The sequence below is a fragment of the Equus przewalskii genome, chromosome 17 (assembly GCF_037783145.1).
Source record: "Equus przewalskii isolate Varuska chromosome 17, EquPr2, whole genome shotgun sequence".
NCBI lineage: Eukaryota > Metazoa > Chordata > Mammalia > Perissodactyla > Equidae > Equus > Equus przewalskii.
The window spans coordinates 55,336,532-55,358,130 of record NC_091847.1 but is presented as its reverse complement, the minus strand read 5'-3'; the positions used below and the strand labels follow the sequence as shown (position 1 = coordinate 55,358,130).

Below are 21,599 nucleotides of genomic sequence, written 5' to 3'. Positions count from 1 at the left end.
AAGTTTAAAACATGTTTATCACCCCCAAAAAGTAACCCTGTATTCATGAAACAGTCATCCTCCATTCCCCCACACCTACCTCAGCCCTATGCAACCACTTATCTATTTCTGTCTCTATAAATTTGCCTATTCCGGACATTTCATACAAATAGAATCTTACAATATGTGCTCTTTTGTGACTGGTTTCCTTCATTTAGATAATGTTTTCAAGGTTCATCCAAGTTGTAGCACGTATTAAGTACTTCATTCCTTTTTAATTGCCAGATATTATTCCACTGTATGGTATAATTCATTTTGTTTATCCATTCATCAGTAGACGGACATTGGGGTTTCTTGTTTTTTTTTTTCTACTAGATTACCAGTTTATTATTAATGGATACAACTCGGGAACAGCCAGATGGAAGAGATGCATAGGGCAAAGTAAGAGGGAAGAGGTGCAGAGTTTCCACGCCCTCTCCAGATACACTATCCTCCCGTCACCTCCATGTGTTCACCTACCCAGAAGCTCTCTAAAACCTGTATTTTAGGGACTTTTAGGGAGGCTTCATTACACAGGCATGACTGATTAACCCATTGGTCATTGGTGACTAATTCAACATCCAGCTCCTCTCCCCTCCCCAGAGCCGAGGGAGTGGGGCTGAAAGTTCCATAGGTTTCCACTTTTTGGTTACTATGAATAATGATTCTATGAATATACATAAGTACAAGTTTTTGTGTGGACATATGTTTTCCTTTCTCTTGGATATATACATGAAGGCTTTCTTAATTTCAGAAAAAACTTTAATTCTATTCCATATAACACTCTGCCCTCAGTTACCTTTTCCTGAGGCTAAGTTCCAGGTGAGTGTATCCAAGTGTGTGTGTGGAGGGGGCTGGGAGGCTCACTTCTTGCACCCAGCCTTAACTGGTGGGATAGAGGCTCTACTTTGAGTGGTGTGCTAATACTGTGTTCCCAATCACCCTCGCCCTGGCTCATAAAGGGCTGGTACCACGCAGGAGAAGCAAACCGAGAAGACCTACTTTCCCTCTTCCTTCCCCTCAGCACTTAGCTCCTAAAGCAGGGGTGTCTTCAGAGAAAAGCATGCCATTGTCCCCACCCCCACCCTCCAGAGCCATGGCTCAGAGACTGCCTGAGAGAAGAAACAAGCCATAAGACAGCTCCTAATCTCTTTCCAAAAGAAATTACTTTACTTTCAACAGAGCACAGAGAAGTTCAAGCCTAAGAAGACTCATGAAAACAGTGGAGGATGTGGTAAAAGGCAACTGGAAGGACACAGGTAAATTTACTGGCGATACAAGCAAAACTGTAGGTCAGCTAGTTTTCCTGGTTAGAAACAGAGGAGATGCTAGAATCTGAGCTAGAGCAATCAGGCAAGAAAAAGAAATAAAAGGCATAAGAATTAAAAAGCAAGAAGTAAAACTGTCTCTATTTGCAGATGTCATGACTTCATACAGTGAGGATCCTAAAGACTCAACCAAAAAACTGTTAGAACTAACCAACAAATTCAGTAAAGATGCAGGATACAAAGTTAACATACAAAATAGTAACATTCCTATACACGAACAATGAATTTTCTGAAAAAGAAATAAAGAAATCTATCCCATTTACAATAGCATCAAAAACAATAAAATACTTTGGAATAAATCTAACAAGGAGGTGAAAGATCTCTACTGTGAAAACTACGAGACACTGATGAAAGAAATTGAAGACGATACAAATAAATAGAAAGGTATTCTGTGTTCATGGATTGGAAGAATTTATATTGTTAAAATGTCAACATCACCAAAAGACATCTATAAATCAACACAACCCCTACTAAGATTCCAATGGCATTTTTTACAGAAATAGAAAAACACTCCTCAAATTCATATAAAACCACGAAAGATCCCATGTAGCCAAAGAAATCTTGAGAAAGAACAACAAAACAGGAAGCATCACACTTCCTGACTTCAAGCAATACTAAAAATCTATAGTAATTAAAACAGTATGATACTGGCATTAAAACAGACAAAAAGACCAGTGGAACAGAATCGAGAGCCCAGATATAAACCCAAGTATATGCAGTTAAGTAATACTTGACAAAGGAATCAAGAATACTTAACGGAGAAAAGACAGTCTCTTCGAAAAATGGTGCTGGGAAAACTGGATATTCACATATAAAAAAATGAAACTTGACTCCTATCTTACACCACTCACAAAAATTAAGTCAAAAAGACAAATGTAAGACCTAAATCCACGAAACTCCTAGAAGACATACGAAAAAAGCTCCCTGACATGGGTTCTGGTAATGATGTTTTTAGAAATCACACTTAAAGCGCAAGCAACAAAATAAAAACCAAGTAGGACTATATCAAACTAAACAGCTCCTAGGGGCCGGCCCAGTGGCGCAGCAGTTAAGTGCACACATTCTGCTTCAGCAGCCCAGGGTTCACCAGTTTGGACCCCAGGTACGGACATGGCACCTCTTGGCAAGCCATGCTGTGGCAGGCAGCCCACATATAAAGTGGAGGAAGATGGGCACGGATGTGAGCTCAGGGCCAGTCTTTCTCAGCAAAAAGAGGAGGATTGGCAGCAGATGTTAGCTCAGGGCTAATCTTCCTTAAAAAAAAAAAAAGCTTCTGTACAGCAAAAGAAACCATAAACAAAATGAAAAGACAACCTATGGAATGGGAAAAAATATTTGCAAACCATATATCTAATAAGGGGTTAATATCCAAAATAAATAAAGAACTCATAAAACTCAATATCAAAAAACAAATAATCTAAAAAATGGGCAAAGGACCTGAATAGACATTTTTCCAAAGAAGACATACGAATAGCCAATAAGTACATGAAAAGATGCTCAACATCACTAGTCATTAGGAAAATGCAAATTAAAATCACAATGAGATATCATTTCATGCCTATTAGAATGGCCATCAAAAAAGACAAGAGATAACAAGTGTTGGTGCGGATATGGAGAAAAGGGAACCCTTGCGCACTGTTGGTGGGATTGTAAATTGGTACAGCCATTCTGGAAAACAGTATGGAGGATGCTCAAAAAATTTAAAATAGAACCATCATATGATCCAGCAATTCCACTTCTGGGAATATATTCAAGGGAAATGAAAACACTAACTTGAAAAGATATCTGCATTGTCATGTTCACAGTAGCATTATTTACAATAGCCAAGACATGGAAACAATCTAAGCATCCACTGACGGACAAACAGATTAAAAAGTTATATTTATATACAATCTCTCAGTATTAAGATAAGTAAGTACTAGGGATGTAATATACAACATGATGACTACAGTTAGCACTGCTGTACAATACATAGAGAAGTTGTTAAGTGAGTAGATCCTAAGAGTTCTCATTACAAGGAGAATTTTTTTCTCTTTTCTTTTTTATTTATCTGTATGAGATGATGGATGTTAACTAAACCTGTTGTGGTAATCATTTCACAATATATGTAAATCAAACCATCAGGCTGTACACCTTAAACTTATACAGTGATGTACATCAATTATTTCCCAATAAAACTGGGGAAAAGAAGAAAGAAATAGTGCGGAGGACCCCTCCTAGGTACAGAAAAAAATCTCAAACACCAACCTTAGAAACTCTCTCTTCTAAGGAATACACTTTAAATGGGTGAATTTTATGGTATGTGAATTATATTTCAATAAAGCTACTAAAAAAGAGAAATAACCAGTATAAGTTATCTAATTCTCAGAATGAATTACAAAGAAAACTTCAGTTATCTTCTTAAACAAGGAGCCACCAGCCATACGTTTCATAAAGAGTGAAATTTTAGAAATAGATATCTTAGACTATAGAAGGAGTCTAAAAGAACTTCTAAACCTTTGCCAGAAAAGAGGCAAAAGGCTGACAGGTAAACTATTAGTATTATGCTGTCTCCTCATCTGCCAGCACAGAATTATCTATCACACCTATTCGTTCTTACCAAGACAAGTAGTATCGCTTTAATTTTTAAAGTTGCTCACTTGCTTACCACTATACTGACACCATCATTAAGCTTATTTGTAATTCTTTCTACTCTTTCCAACATTTTTAGAAGTTCCTGATAGTCTTAGAATTAACACCTCATCTTAAAAGGCGTTTCTACAAATAAATTGAAATTTGTCAGGACGCATAAGCTCCTAAAGACATGAACGATCTTTTCCACTTACTCTCATCTGCCCACAGATAACCAAAAACTTTAATAAATACTTGCTCCAACTCAAAAGTCACCAGATTGAAATGCATTAAGGAAAAGAAGGTCAGTATAAGCCTTGATTTTAGACAGAAAATTTTTCTATTTAAAACTAAACTCCAAGTTCCCAGCTTTTTGTATCTCCTTACATCTGAGAAATGATGCCATTTGAAAACATTCTTTTAATTACAACATATAATATAATCTAAATATAATCCAACCAATGCCAATCACACAGGGTCTGGTTAAACACAAGAGTACAGTCAAGGATTAGAATATCTGGTAGTGGTCAAAAAGAAGGAAGTGACTCAACATGATGACATGAAGCAAGCTTTATAAAATTAAGTGTAAAGCAAAGAGTAATAAACTCCCACTTGTGTTTTTAAAAACACATACATATCTGCTTATATATAACAATAGCGTTTCCCCTGGGCAAGGGACATGCCTGGAAGAATGGGGCAGGTGGCAGATTTTTCCCAAGACATCCTTTGGCACCTTTTGAATTTTGTACGTCTGTACATATTTTAATTTTGTCCATGTAATTACTTCTTCAAAAAGTTGATTTTAAAATATATAATACCTTTACATTAGCAAATTTTCTTTAAAATTCTAATTCTACATCAGAATTCTAAGGTCCTGGTAAGAAGTGATCATGCCTTAAATTTCTATATACCCATATTGCCTCACATGTATAGTAGGCACCCTAAAGTAGTAACACCCACCATAACACTATAAGTGAGGTTAAGAAAACTAGAAATTAGTAAAAGGAGACCTTGCATTATTGCATGGTTAATAAAATGACCAGAGCGAGTCTGTGCAACTCTCCAGCTATGAGTTCTGCAGGGCTGTCCCATCCATCCAGGTCGCAAACGCAGTTTGACTGAGGGCAGCTTCCACTCAGACTTAGATTCAAATTCAGATTACTTATCATCGCTTGATTATATGCACATTGTACCAATATTTCATATCCACTTTATATAACTGTGTAAAAATAACTCCATGGCAATGTGACATCATAGAGACTTATATGTCATTCACTTTTCTTTCTGTTTTAACAAAAATTTTGCAATAAATTTAAGAATGTTCCCTTTTATAATTTTCAAATCTAATGTTTGTCCTCAAGAAAACTGAAAGCTTCAACTGCTATTTAACATGAAATGCAAGTATTTTCTTAAAGTAAATAAAATCTTTCATGATTTGAAAATATACTTTCAGGCGACTTCAGAACTGAGAAACATGGCAGTCATTTGATTCTGAATCTTCCCTCTCCATCTACTCTTCCCCCAAAACATAAAAATCAACAAAGGAAAACAAATAAAACCACACAAGACCTACACTTTCAGTAATTACTGAAGTATAACTAGGAGACAAAAAACACTACGACCTTCAAATTACCTGTAAGTAGAGATAAAAAGAAAAAATTTCAACAGATCTTCTACAGCCTTCTAGCTGCTGCAAGCTGGTAAGGGCAGAAAGTGAGTAAGGAGTGGCTTAAAAGACTCCATTCCAAAGAGTAGAGGGTAGCAGAGGACTTGGAGGAAGTACAGACAAAATCAACCCCAGAAAGTAAAAGCGCAACAATAATGCCAAAATTCTGTACAGGGTCTGGTAATCCACAGCCCTGGGTACGAGGAGGGGTTTCAGATGGGAGGAACCAAAACTGACAGCCTTGGAGAAGCAAGGGGAGTATCTTCAAGGGAACATCATATTTAGAGAGATGTGGTACTCCTTGTAGACAAGGCAGAGAAGGGAAAGAATAAAAGAAGAGGAAAATTAAAGATCCTATAGAAATGAAAGAGAAACAAGACATGCCATGTCTTCTCCCACCAAAGACACCACCACCCATAAAACAAATAGCACAAAAGAGTGTAGAAGTGACAGAAAAGAACACTCTCAAACTAGGAACTCTTTCCAAGTAATAAATAGGAACAGAAAAATGCAGACCAAGTCCATAAAAACTACTGCAAAAAGTCAGAAAATGTAAATAAAACTTTTCTTCTGATGAAAAGTCTCCCCCACAAAACCAACCATGATCTTGAAGAAAAGTGTAACACAACATTTCAAACTGAATTAAATACTGCCAAACAAACATCTTGGGTTATAAAAAAATATTTGAATCAGAAATACAAACACTAAAAACATAAATGGACAAAGAACAAGAACAAATGAAATAAGAGATGATCAAACTCAGACAAGAACTAGAACAACAAAACACATTAAAAAATGAAGGCTAGGGGCTGGCCCCGTGGCCGAGTGGTTAAGTTTGCATGCTCCGCTGCAGGCGGCCCAGTGTTTCGTTGGTTCGAATCCTGGGCGCGGACATGGCACTGCTCATCAGACCATGCTGAGGTGGCATCCCACATGCCACACCTAGAAGGACCCACAATGAAGACTATATAACTATGTACCGGGGGGGTTTGGGGAGAAAAAGGAAAAAAATACAATCTTTAAAAAAAAAAAACATGAAGGCTAAGTTATAAGGTAGCCAAAGGAGAATAGAGAACAGAATCAAGGGGGCCAGCCCTGTGGCCTAGCGGTTAAGTGTGGTGCACTCTGCTTCAACAGCCTGCGTTCAGTTCTCAGGCCCAACCTACAGCACTCATTGGCAGCCATGCTGTGGTGGTGACCCACATACACAATAGAGGAAGATTGGCACAGATGTTAGCGCAGTGTACATCTTCCTCAAGCAAAAAGAGGAAGGTTGGCAACAGATGTTAGCTTGGGCAAATCTTCCTCAGCAAAAAAAAAAAAAAAAGAGAGAGAGAGAATAGATTCAAATGAAAGCTTAATAAAAGCCAGTGAAGAAAAGCAGGAAAATAATCAAGAGAATGAAAATGAAATAAAGACAGAAGTTGAGAAAAAAAGATCACAGAAATAGTGGTTAAGATGGAGAACAAGCAAAGGGAGCCAGACCTATGTATAATTGGTGTCCCTGAAGAAGAAAAATTAAAACAATTAATTTAAAAAACCCTAATATTTAACACTACAATCTAAAAAAACTTTCCAGAACTAAAAGATCTGAATATATAGACAGAAAGGGTCCACTGGGTACCAGAGCAAAGTGACCCAGGACAATCAAGTCTGAGTAGTAAAAGTAGTAAACTTGAACAATAAAGAAAAAAATACCGGAGCCAGCCCGGTGGCGCAGCGATTAAGTTCCACTTCTGTGCGGCCTGGGGTTCACAGGTTCGGATCCCAGGTACAGACATGGCACTGCTTGGCACGCCATGCTGTGGTAGGCATCCCACATGTAAAGTAGAGGAAGATGGGCACGGATGTTAACTCGGCCAGGCTTCCTCAGCAAAAAGAGGAGGACTGGCAGTAGTTAGCTCAGGGCTAATCTTCCTCAAAAAAGAAAGAAAGAAAGAAAAAAAAAAAAATCCCCAGGGCCTGCAGGCAAAAAGAGAAAACAAGCTACAAAGGCAAGAGAACTGGCATCAGATTTCTTTAGAACAACATAGAAAACCAAAGCAACAGCAGAGCAGCATTTGCAAGAAACAGGAAAGAAAGAGTGACCCAAAGATATTATAGCCACTCAAGCTGTCCTACAAGTATCAAGGCTATAGAAAAACAGTTTAGAACATTCCAGAACTCATGGGATATACAAACCTGCCTTTCCTGAGGAATCCACCAAAGAGTAAGATTTATATAACCAAAAAATGACTAATAAAACTACACAAGAGGACTGATAATAAGCATTCCATGTATTTCTTTCTAGAGTGATGGCTAAAACAAGTGTGGGTCATGGGTTAAAAAAAATGTACTTTTAACTGTTTTTCAAATAAATGAGGAAATCATTATAAGCTACTACATAGTAAATTCCACACACAGAAAAAGAATGCAAAGCATTTCAAATGCTTTGACTATTTATTGAAATTTTCATTACATTGATCATGTTATAGCATCTAAAATGAGAGGAAGCTGATTGCAGAAAAAAATCATTATGAAAACTTCATAACAAGACAAAAGCATTAAACTTAACATGGTTAGTCACACATGGAACATAGTAGGGTAGTGGAAAATAGATTTTTTAATGGTAATACTTTCAAATTTAACTTTCGCAAAAGAAAATATTTTTAAAGCTAGAGGAAAAGTTTATAATTCACATTTAAGGCATGAGGTTATTATTTAGATAGTTCAAAATAGCAGATAAAAATACATTTTACAAAAAAACATGATTTCACATAAATTTACTTTCTCAGTAAATGTTGTCTCCTGACCTATATTCAGACGACTCTATATACATACAATACAGAAATGGGGATTAGGGACCATAAATACACTTGTAAAGATCATTGATGCCAAAATAATAAACAGCCACAACAAGAGTAACACATTTAACATTTGTTGATTACTTACTACATGCTTATAGACTGCTCAGCACAATCTCATTTAATCCTCACAAAAAACTTACGAAGATGGATAATTTATATTATCCCCATTTTATAGCTGAGGACATTGGACATAGAGAAACACCTAATTTACTGAAAGTCACAGAAATATAAGTGGTGGAACCAAGACTGAAATCCAGATCTGACAGATTTCATGGTTCATGCTCTTAAATCAGTATGGCATTCTACATGCATATTTACAATAAAATCTCATTTAAATACAGTAATTAATTTACCCTAGAATATGTTTCTCATAAATCATATTTCTTTGCTTACTTTACTATAATGAGTTTGCCTTCCTTAAATTTATACAATAATTTACTACTGAGGAAAGTAGTCCAGTCTTTCAGATAAAGTTCAAACTATTTTAAAAGGCATAAAAGACCAAATTATCCCTCCAGCCACCCTGTGACCCTTACCACTCTGCCCCTGGATCTGCTGCCCACTCCACCCTACACGTAAATCTTCTGTTCTAGTTGTACTGAAAGACTGGCAGCTTCACGAAGCACACACGGTTCTTTCTCACTTCTGAGCATGCCCACATGCAGTTCTCTCTGCAGGGCAACTCCCTCCCCACCTTATTCTCTCAACTCTGTCTGGAACTATTTTCTCCTTACCAACCTTCAGGGGCCACTTTAGGCACAGTGTCTCTGGGGAAGTCTTCTTAAGCACCCACCAACGTGCCCCTTGTCCATATTTTTCCTGTGTTTATTTCTATCACAGAATTTACCATACTGTATTATAATTGTCTATTATTACCTGTGTCCTTGAGTGTGCCAGCATAGTACCTAGCAACTAGAATTTTTTAAATGTTAATAGATGGGAGGAAAAAAATGCTTAATGTGGTTACTTCAAAAGATAATTTATATTTATAGAGCTGACTCCAACTATGTATACAACAATAGTATAATTATCAATTTTAATACCTATTTGTTATTCATTTGACATTTGATGGCAAAAAGGAATATTCTTTTAGTTAACTTTTAGATGACGCATTAGTACAAAAAGTTTCATAATACTATTAGAGAACTATATTATTTAAAGGAATTTACCATATATTTTTCTTATTAAAAATATAGTTCTGTGGTTCCACAGAAGAGTATACTGATGAGAGAGTAAACTGGTGAGATATCTTGACAAAAGTCTGTCATTGATCATCATGAAAAAGAGCTAAGCTATCTCGCTGGTCATCAACTCAGTAGTTGACTTCTAGCCATGTCACTAAGAGACATAGTTTGTTACTTTCTTCCCTCCTTGATGTTACTGTCAAAGGTTAGAATTTATGCCCTAACATCCTAGTTTATGATAATTGCTGTATCAATGAATATAACTAAATGTTATCCACGAACACAGCTAAATGTTTCCAAAATCTCTCTCTTTTTTCAGCGTACACCACCTTCTCAAGTGAGTAATGAGTTCCTCTGCTAATTTAAAACCACTTGTTTTATCTTATTTCTCTAAATTTAAGGGGTACCCCTCTCTACTATTCTACCTGAAAAATAAGCCCATGTTCACCTTATCCATACATTTCACAGTGCCTACATAATAATTAGTTCACAAACAGAAAGAAGATTAGTTTTTTTCTGATTGGTACAGGAATTAAATGTTTTGGATAAAATGAAGAACTACATTCTAATCTACCCAGCATTAAGTATCCAAGCAAAGGATACTACTTAATTAATGAAAAAATAAAAGACCAAGGTAAGTTTTAAAAGATATGTGAATCAACAGAATTTTAAATTCCACTTATTCAAAACATCAAATAGCAACAACAAAATATATAATTATAGAAAGACAATAAAACAATACTCCATCAGTCCTTTCCTCCTGATTATCCAGACAAGATTAAAGAATACTATAATATAATGTTAAAGCAAACCATTTTAAACCATAATAACTTCTCTTCCTAAAATTACTGATTAAAAACTCTAAAAGAAAAAAATAAAACCAAAAAGACTAAGCTGTTTTTAAAACTATAAAAAAGCAAAATGTAAGAGGAAGTTTAATAAGATGTTCTCAATATAAAAACTTTATGAAGTACTAAATTAAAGTAATAAAACTTTTTTAAAAATCACCATTCTTTAAATATATAAAACATGTCTTTCTTTCAAAGATCTGATATCACAATATCACAGATTTTCACAAAGCTGAGTCACTAACCTGTATGTTTTCATAATAAATTTGTAGTAATAGTTACCTTCAGATCCCATGATGAAGTGATGGATATCAGGGCCTGTTGACATACGAGGTCCTTGACAGCTTTTTTCTATTATACCTCTAGGTGTTACCATTTTTATATGAACCACCTGTTTAATACAAAGCACGATGTAAATTCTAGACATTTGTCAGTGAATGGTGTGGGGGGTGTGTGTGTGTGTGTGTACATACATCCATATATATTTATGTAAAATACTACTTTTTAAATATTGGGTTAAGTGATAGATGGTAGGGTGCCCTTCAGAATTCTAATATCTTTTAGTAATTCTTAGACTAAAAATAAATTTTATTTAACTTTAAAAGAGGGAAAAATCAATCTAAGATAGTTATTAGTTTAGGTATATTCATCATCTTAAGAACTGAAAAACACACTTCTTTAAACTAAATTTAGTCTAGGGTTATCCATGTGGCAAAGAACTAAAAAGAAGAGAAAAAATAGCAATGATCATACTTTAATAGGCTCATTCTTTCACTTATTTAACAATATTTATGAAGTACCACTATTCATGTCAAGCATTGTTCTAGATGCTTAGAATTCTAAGAAAAAATTTATTCCTGCCTTATCTCCACCTTCAACTTGTTTACTTTGCCCACTAAGTAGAAAAGAGTGAAAAGAATGAAGTACTGATTACGTTCAGGTGAAAACTGGAATGAAGAGGGAGATGCATTGACTGAGAAAAAGAGAGGGAGAGAAATTATGTGTGACATGTCCAACAGGTGAGAAAGTAAGTATACCGGAAGAGGGCATCACTCAAAAATAGTTTCTGAGATGAGCATCAGAAATGGTTAGGTAAAAATCCAATACATTTTTAGAATGATTTTTTGACAGAAATAAAAAAAGTCTATTTATTGTTGAAGGAATGAGCAGAGGACATCAATAAGCAATTCACAAAATAAGAAATAAAAATTGCCAGTGAGGTCATTTTAAAAGTTCAGATTCACTAGCAATTTAAGAAATAAAAAATTAAAAAACATAACATAAATTAAAAGTCTAGTAAAATAAAGATTCTCATAGTGCTAGTAGGACTGTCAATTGGCACAAAATTTCTACAGGGAAATTTGGGTGTAAGCATCCAAAGACTTAAAAACATATAAACATCTTGATCCAATAATTCAAGCTCTAGGAACATACCCATGAAAATGATTAAAGATGTATGCTAAAGAAATTACTAAAGAAGATATTTTTCCCTTTGTTTTCTATAATTTTGAAATTAATAATAATTTAAATGCTCCTTAATAGAGTTACTTTAATAAACCATGAGTTATCAATAAAAGAGAATTAGGTGGACTCTAAAAATGATTGTGCAGGGGCCGGTCCCGTGGTCACTCTGCTTCAGCGGCCCAGGGCTTGCCAGTTCAGATCCTGGGCGTGGACACAGCACCGCTCATCAAGCCACGCTGAGGCGGCATCCCACATGCCACAACTAGAAGGACCCACAACTAAAAATATACAACTGTGTACCGGGGGGCTTCGAGGAGAAAAAGGAAAAATAAAATCTTTAAAAATGATTGTGCAAACCTATGTTCATTTACATATTCATATGTTGATAATATATTTAAGAAGCAAATTAAACACAGTATGATCCTTTTTCATCTTAAAAATTAGATACAGACGTGTTGGTGAACATGCCTAGAAAAAAGTTTTGGAAGAATAAATACAAAGATATTAAAAGTGTCAGTAATTATTATATGTATTTAATATACATAACATATCTGAAGTTCCTTTGCATAGTGCTTCATAACTGAAAAGTCTACCAAGGCACCTTTCATAGAAGCAATGGATTATTGCTAATGTCCAAAAGCTTCAGCTCTATAGTATCAGCATAAGAAATCATAATCATTTAATCAGAAATGCTCAGGAAATCCTTTAGTGAAGATATTAAAAAACAAATTTGAATTGGACTATAATTAGAATTCCTTACTTGAAAACAAGTAGAGATCAGAATTTAAGATGAAAAGTTTATCCCACTGTACATAGAAAGCACTGAGACTTCTCAATTTTCAGATTATAATCTTAAAAATTTATACTAACGAACTATCTTCAGCTTTTTCCAAACAGTTAAATGGGTATTAGTATCATCACTTATTGTACTTCAAAGAAGTATGTGCCAATATTAATTAGAGAAACATTTAACACACTCAAAAAGTTTAATTTTTTTCATGAGTTCCATCTGTAGCCACATAAAGAAATCTAATAAAGTTTTCATAAAAGCAATTAAAGTAAATTAAGACAGTTTCAGTGGAAATTATATAGTACAAAAAAATTTAAGTTAAAAATAAAATGTCTACGGTAATTACTAATGCAAATAAGTACATTAGGATGTATGCTTATAATTTGTGGCCTTTAAATATCTCCAAAAAAGGATTCAAATAAATTACATGCTTTAGCAGTACTAAATGTACCAATATATCAAATATTTGCTTAACTCTGATAAGGCTCTTAACAATCCAACAGCAAAAGGATCAAATTCTCTCCTCTGAAACTGAATTTGTTTTTTTTTTCCCCAAAGATTTTATTTTTCCTTTTTCTCCCAAAGCCCCCCAGTAGAAAGTTGTGTCTTTTTAGTTGTGGGTCCTTCTAGTTATGGCACGTGGGACGCTGCCTCAGCATAGCTTGATGAGCAGTGCCATGTCCACGCCCAGGATTCAAACCGGTGAAACCCTGGGCCACCAAAAAGCAGAGCACGCAAACTTAACCACTCGGCCACGGGGCTGGCCCCATGAATTTGTATTTTAATGCAAAAAAAGTGTGATTTCTAAAATATCCTCAATAAAAAAAATAAACAGGATAATGTAAACATTTTTAAAGTGTTTATAATACAGACACTTAAAGTCTTAAATTGCTGGGTGTTACCTATAAAGGACCAGACTATTTCATTAAAGATTTGATATTTCTAGCAGCAAAGATATTGATGAAAATGTTGAAACTTCACATTTGAAACACAAAGCTCTAGGAATAATGTTAGGAACATCATTTTAATAGTCTCATAAATTAAACTTCTTTTAAATTGTTACCAAAATATTGATGATAAGGGAACTAACATTTATGAAGCACCTACTACACACAAGGGACTCTGCTAAGAGTTTTCATTTTATGTCCTTTACTTCGTATAATAATTCTATACATCAATTATCATTATTCTATTTTACAGAGTAGGAAACTGAAGCTTAGAAAGTGAACTAATTTGCACAAGATCATACAACCAATCAATGGAAAAGCTACAAATGATACCTAATTCCTAACCAGGATGTTCATAGTTACACTATTATTACACTAACTCCCAGAGCACTGGCACCAGATCAGATAAAACAAAATGGTGTGCACATAAAATATCACAGGTCATAGTGCCACTTACTAGAACATTGTCAATTGGGCTTTTTAATTCTATACAGAGAAAGTTTTTTTCAGAAAAATAAATATAAAATCTTCTAAGGCAAAAGAATGGCAATGAGGGGCTGGCCCCGTGGCCGAGTGGTTAAGTTCGCGCGCTCCGCTGCTGGCGGCCCAGTGTTTCGTTAGTTCGAATCCTGGGCGCGGACATGGCACTGCTCATCAGACCACGCTGAGGCAGCGTCCCACATGCCACAACTAGAAGAACCCACAACGAAGAATACACAACTATGTACCGGGGGGCGTTGGGGAGAAAAAGGAAAAAATAAAATCTTTAAAAAAAAAAAAAAAAAAAAAAAAGAATGGCAATGAGAAAATCACCTAAATAAATGGACTAAAATCTTGAAAGAGTTGAAGACCAAGGTGCCACGAGGCATATAAAATAATATGTATATATTCTATAAGTTAGATACTATGAAATATCTACCAAGCTTAAAAATCAGTCACTTGAAAAGGAGCATCCTTAAGTAATGACCACAGCTGTCCTTTAACTGCTTCTATTATACATAGCCAACACGACTATAATCAAAAAGAGGTATACTTTTGGGGGACTCTACCATCCAACTCAATTTTTAAAGGCTTTAATCACTTTATAATAATCTTAATATACTAATGAATTATTATATAATAACTAGAAAAAAATTTACCAGGTCCTCAATATTGCCATAGATATTCTTCTTCATGCCTGATGCCCGAGTAGATACCCATCCTCCCACAGTGCTGAATTCCAGGGAATCCGGTTCATGACCTGTACAATAACCACTTTCTTTAAGCTGAAAAACAAAAATGTGGTATTTTACTAGTGAAAATGGTCCCATTTCACACAGCATTCAACACATTAACTCTTCCCACTTCAAAATTTCCATATGTCACTGGAATTTGGACTATTAAAAGCCACATAGAAAAAGAAATACTTTTATCCAAAAATATTTTTAAGCTTTTGCCTAGTGGAAAATCTTGTAAAACTGAAAAGTATGGGCCAAAAGACAGTTTATTTTCCAGAGGTTCACTAGCCAACCTTACTCCTTACATCCTTTTATTTTAAAAGCGAACTACCCTCCCTACTTTTTTTTCCCCACAAATAGACAATTTAAATACTTATGGAGATCAGATTATGCTTAAATAACTGCCAACTTCACCTAAACACTTTCAATAAATAAAGCACTTAATCTCTTGTTCTCTCTACCCTAATATAATATGCAGCAGGCCTGGAGAAAATCCAAGCAAATTGCCTGTACTTAATTCTCTCAAGGAGTCATGTGTTTTAATGTACAGCCATCTGGCTAGGTTTCCTGCATGCAATACCGTCATTTATTTGTTACACAGATCATGCATTCCTGTACATTAAATAGTCACTTGTTTCTCATTTTTCTATATTAGCTTGGCTTTACCATCTGCACAGCACCTGAGGTTGAATGGATGCCCTTTACTACAACAACACCAAAGCCATCCCACTGAAATCATTTTAAAGATTCAGCCATCTCATGTCAAACGGTACACACACAACCATCTGCATACCCACTGTCTACAGCACTCAAGCCCATCAATCTGTGTTGACCATCTTGATAGTCATCCAGTTAAGCAATTGCTTCTATTTTTCAAGTAAGCCAGACAAAGATGTAGAATATGTAGCTATGTTTGTATGCACGTATCTAAGTATGGTGTAAAAGCTGTAATCCAAAATTTGAGAGCCTATTAGGTTAAACATAATTTGTTAGCTTTCACATACAAGCAATGCAAACTATTTCTCTTTTCTAATTTTGTTGCTAGGAAAACAAGATTTAAAAATACATCAATTGTTACATAATATGTTTTTTTCTAAATATTCAATACATTTATTTAATTTTAAAAGGTTAATAGCCACCTCAAAATAAGTAGCTTACACACATGACTGAACAGGTTAAAATGAAGATTATCAGAACACTATTTTATATTTCTTCCTTAACTCCCAAACAATCTATATTCATATTATTTACTCTCAAAAGGCTACTGTTACTTAATTATTCTAAAATTAGGAGAAGAAAAAGAAAAGCTATTCATGGAGAACTTAAATGTGCTAGGCACTGAACAGGGAGTTTTCAGATATTCTCATGACGAAATCTCCACATTACCTATATAGAATCAAACCATTAAATACACGTTTAAACTATTTCTATAAGTATATCCAATATGAGATATACAATTAATTTGCCTCTTATGTCTGCTAGGTTACTTCATTACCTTCTCCAATTACTAGTAGCTCCTATGAGCCTAAAATTATGTAAAGCAATGAAAATAAGGACACACACACAAAAAAAAAACAGTCCCTATGCTCAGGGAGCTCTACCTAGCAAACCAATATAAATCTACCTCTTTGTGAAAATCTGACTCACTTCCTACTAGGTAAGTGAGGTAAATGTAATGGTTTCTTTTTTTTTTTGAGGAATATCAGCCCTGAGGTAACATCTGCTGACAATCCTCCTCTTTTTGCTGAGGAAGACTGGCCCTGAGCTAACATCCGTCCCATCTTCCTCTACTTTATATGTGGGACGCCTACCACAACATGGCTTGACAAGCGGTGCTATGTACGCACCCAGGATCCAAACCAGCAAACCCTGGGCCACTGAAGTGGAACGTGCGCACTTAACCGCTGCACCACCAGGCCAGCCCCAATGTAATGGTTAAGAAGGTGAGCTTGAGACTTGTCATTTACCCTTGCTAGAAAATGTGCATACTATAGTATGCTAATTCAGTAAGAAATGACTCTTGGCATACAGTATGTACTTAATAAATGGTATCTATGATCATATAAATTCAGCAGCTTCCCCTTTTAAAATTCTATGTGTTTGTTAACACCATTAACTGCTAAGAAAAATCTATTGAGAAAGGTCTATAGATTTACTCCATACTTAACCAAATATTTTTTTTAATAAAATAAAACAGTCTCTCTACTCCATCTATACGCCATGAAGCTCGATGGCAATAAGAACTTTATCTTACTTCTGTGTCCTCATTCAATATGGAAACAACAAATATTTACTGACTACTATGTACTATGCTTCGGATACATCACTAAACAAAACAAATCCTAAATTGTTGAGCTTGTATTATAGAGTCAGAGAAGAGAAATGAAATTAACAAGAAACATAGTTAAATTAATACAGAACAATTAGAAGAGAAATGTAATGGAAAAAATACAAAGTAGAGCAGGGATGTCCAACTCTACCCAAGTTGAAGTAAAAGGGACTAAATTTACTCTCCCACCTGAAAAGGACAAAAAACAGAAAAATCTTAGCAAGCTAAAGTTTTCCAAACACTGGACATGAGGTAACAAAGAACAGTGACCCCTAAGAGAAAGCAAACAAAGGACGTGAGTGCTACGACTGCCCCTAGCTTACTGCTCCAGGCTGCAGCGCAGGGAAGAGAATCCAGGCGGAACTCGGCAAATACTGTGAGTTGAGGAGACGGGGTTAGAGGTGTGGGAAACCAAGGTCTAGAACTCACAAGAGAAAGCACTGAAGGGGAGACAGTAGCACAGAGAGAGCCCGGAGAACGGTAAAGGTCCCCCTCCAGTAGTCGGCAGAGTACTGAAAAGCACATACAAGTAAGGAAACTACCCAGGACCAGAGGAAAAAGTGCTCCAAAGAGATCGGAGAACAGCGCCTCACAGCACTCACAGAGGGCCAGAAATAGTACCTGATCCCACCAGCCCGGCTGTGGAAACTCTTCCTTCACAGAGCATGAGGTAGAAAACCCAGGAAGGTCACTGCTCAGTAATGGGAAATGATTAGCCTCAGACTGAGCACTGCTCCAAACCCACGAGAACTAAAGGATCAAATTGTTTCCAAATAACTGCATCCCAGAAAAAAGCTCAAGAATATTGACAGAATTGAAAAACACCAAGACCCAACAAGATAATATTGACAACAGTTGGCGTCTAATAAAAAATTACCAACCATACAAAGAAGGAGGAAAATACAACACATACTGAGTAAAATAATCATTATGAGGTGAATAAATAAAACTAACCTGGAACTAACACAGATGTTAGAATTAGCTGACCAGGGTGCTAAAACAGTTACTGTAACTGTATTCCATATGTTCAAAAAGTTAAGTAGAGACCTAGAAGATATAAAAGGACTCAAACATATAGAAATGAAAAAGACAACGTCCGAGATAAAATATGCTTGATGGGATTAAGAGCAGAATACACATAGGAAAATAAAAGATTAGTAAACTGCAAGACATAGCAACAAAAACTAAAAGAAAAAAGTGAAGTGAAAAGAGCAAAGTGAGCTGTAAAACTTCAAGTAGTCTAATACGGAAGTAAAGAGAGTCCCTAAGGGTCAGGTAGGGGAAGGGGGCAGATATTTGAAGGAGTAACGGCCAAAATTTTCCAAATTTGATGAAAACTATAAACCCACAAACCAAAGAAGCTCAACAAATCCCCAACATAAGAAACAACACCAAGGTCCATAATAATCAAATTGCTCAACCAGTGATAAGAAGAAAATTATGTACACAGGAATAAAGATAAGGGTAACAACACATTTCTCCTCAGAAACAATGAAATGAGAGGACACTGGAGCAATATCTTTATATCACTGAATAAAACAAAATGACACTGTCAATATATAATTCTATACTCAGTTAAAACATCTTTAAAAAACAAAAATGTAACCTCAAATTAATAAGCAATTCTAGCAAGGTTACAGGACACATGGTTAATATACGAAGGTCAATTGCTTTTCCATATACCAACAATGATAAAGTGGAATTTGAAATGAAAAACATAATATATTAGCACCCCAAAAAATTAAACACTTAGGTATAAACCCTAACAAAGATTACACAAAAGATCTATATGAGGAAAACTACAAAACTCTGATGAATGAAATCAAAGAAGAACTAAATAAATAGCAAGATAGTGTATGTTTGTGGAAGACTGAATATTGTCAAGATGTCAGTTCTTCCCAAACTGAGCTATAGATTTAATGCAATCCCAATCAAAATCCCAGCAAGTTATTTTATGGACAGAGACAAACTGATTCTAAAGTTTATAAGGAGAGGCAAAGACCGAGGATAGCCAAACACAATACTGAGCCAGGAATTGGACGGACGCTACCCAACTTCAAGACTTACTACAAAGCTAAAATAATCAAACAGTGTGGTACTGGAGAAAGAATAGACAAATAGATCAATGGAACAGAAGAGAAAGCCCAGAAATAGATCCCCATAAATATACTCAACTATCTTAGACAAAGGAGCAAAGGCAATACAATGGAGCAAGGATAGTTTCTTCAACAGATGGCGCTGGAACAATTGGACATCCACATGCAAAAAAAAAAGAATCCAGACACACACCTTACACCCATCACAGAAATTAACTCAAAATGGATCATAGACCTAAACGTAAAACACAAACTATAAAACTCCTAAAACATAACATAGGAGAAAACCTAGATGACCTTGAGTATACTGATGCCTTTTTAGATGCAATACCAAAGACACGATCTGTGAAAGAAATAATTGATAAATTGAACTACATTAAAATTAAAAACTTCTGCTATGTGAAAGATAATATGAAGAGAATTAGAAGACAAACCACAGGCCGGGAGAAAATATCTGCAAAACACACATCTGATAAAGGACTATTACCCAAAATACATAAAGAACTCTTAAAACCCAACAATATAAAACAAACAACCCAATTAAAAAATAGGCCAAGACCTTAACAGACACTTCACCAAAGATAGCAAATAATCATGAAAAGATGATCTACATTATATATCATAAGGGAAATGTGACTTAAAAGAAGATACCATTACACGCCTATTAGAATGGCCAAACGCCACATCACTGATAACACCAAATGCTGGTGAGGAGGTAGAGCAACAGGAACTCTCATACAATGTTGGTGGGAATGCAAAATGGTACAGCCAGTTTGGAAGACAGTTTGGCGGTTTCTTATGAAACTAAACACACTCTTACCATATAATCCAGCAATCGTGCACCTTGGTATTTACTCAAAGGAGTTGAAAACTTATGTCCACATAAAAACCTGCACACACATGTTTATAGCAGCCTTACTGCCAAACCCTGGAAGTAATCAAGATGTCCTTCAATAGGTAAATGGATAGATAAACTATGGTACATCCAAACAATGGAAAATTATTCAGAGAAATGAGCTATCAAGCCATGAAATGAAATCAAGTCCCCTTAAATGCATATTACTAAATGAAAGAAGCCAATCTGAAAAGGCTACATAACCTATGATTCCAACTATATCAAATTCTAGAAAAGGCAAAACTATGGAGACAATAAAAAGATCAGTGGTTGCCAGGGGTGGGGAGAAGAGAGATGAACAGGCAGGGCACAGAGGACTTTCAGAGGAGCAAAATTACTCTGTATGATATTACAATGATGGATATATGCCATTATACATTTGTCCAAACCCATAGAATGTACAACACCAAGACTGAACCCTAAGATAAACTATGGACTTTGAGTAATTATGATGTGTCAATGCAGGTTTATTTTTGGTAAAAAAAAAAATCTACCATTCTGGTGAGTGATGTTGATAAGGCGACAGGGAAGCTATGCATGTGTGGGGGCAAGGGGCATCTGGGACATCTCTGTACTCCCTCTTAATTTTGTTGTAAACCTAAAACTGCTCTAAAAAAATAAAGTATTAAAAAAAAAACAGATGAAGTAAAGACATTTTCAAACAAACAAAAGCAGAAAGAATTCATCAACAGCAGACCCACACTAAAGATATGTTAAAAGAAGTCCTTTAAGCAGAAGGAAAATAACATCAGATGGAATTAATGGCACCAGAGCAGGTAACTACATGGGCAAATAGGTAAGATGTTTTCTTATTGTTTAAATGTTTTTAAAAGATAACTGACTGTCTCAACAGAAATAATAACAATATTCTGTAGGCTTTACAACATACATAAAAGTAGAATGTATGACAATAATAGCACAAAGGAGACAAGAGGAGAGGGAAACATAATACTGTAAGGTTCTTATACTAAACTCTGAAGTGTTATATTATCACTTGAAGTTAGACTATTTTAAGTTAAATATGTATACTATAAACCCTAAAACAACCCTTAAAATAACAAAACAATGGGCTGGCCCCGTGGCCGAGTGGTTAAGTTCATGCGCTCTACTTCAGAAGCCCAGGGTTTCACCAGTTCAGATCCTGGGCACGGACATGGCACCACTCATCAAACCATGCTGAGGCAGCATCCCACATGCCACAACTAGAAGGACCCACAACTAAAAATATACAGCTATGTACTGGGGATTTTGGGGGAGAAAAAGGAAAAATAAAATCTTTTAAAAAATTATAGCTAATAAAGAAACAAAGGAGATTAAACGGTATCATAAAAAATATTCAATCCAAAAAAAGGCAATAAATG

At 35.5% G+C, this 21,599-nt stretch overlaps 1 protein-coding gene across 4 annotated transcripts in view; it reads right to left on the bottom strand.

Moving 5' to 3' along the window:
• AGPS (alkylglycerone phosphate synthase) overlaps positions 1-21,599 on the bottom strand; it is a 139,478-nt gene that overhangs the window by 57,994 nt on the left and 59,885 nt on the right. For all 4 annotated transcript variants that reach the window (XM_070580263.1, XM_070580266.1, XM_070580265.1 and 1 more), the window contains 2 exons: positions 14,841-14,966; positions 10,783-10,891 (listed from right to left, as the gene is read on the bottom strand). In XM_070580263.1, coding sequence (XP_070436364.1) covers positions 10,783-10,891; positions 14,841-14,966 — 235 coding nt within the window. The remainder of the gene's footprint in view (positions 1-10,782; positions 10,892-14,840; positions 14,967-21,599) is intronic.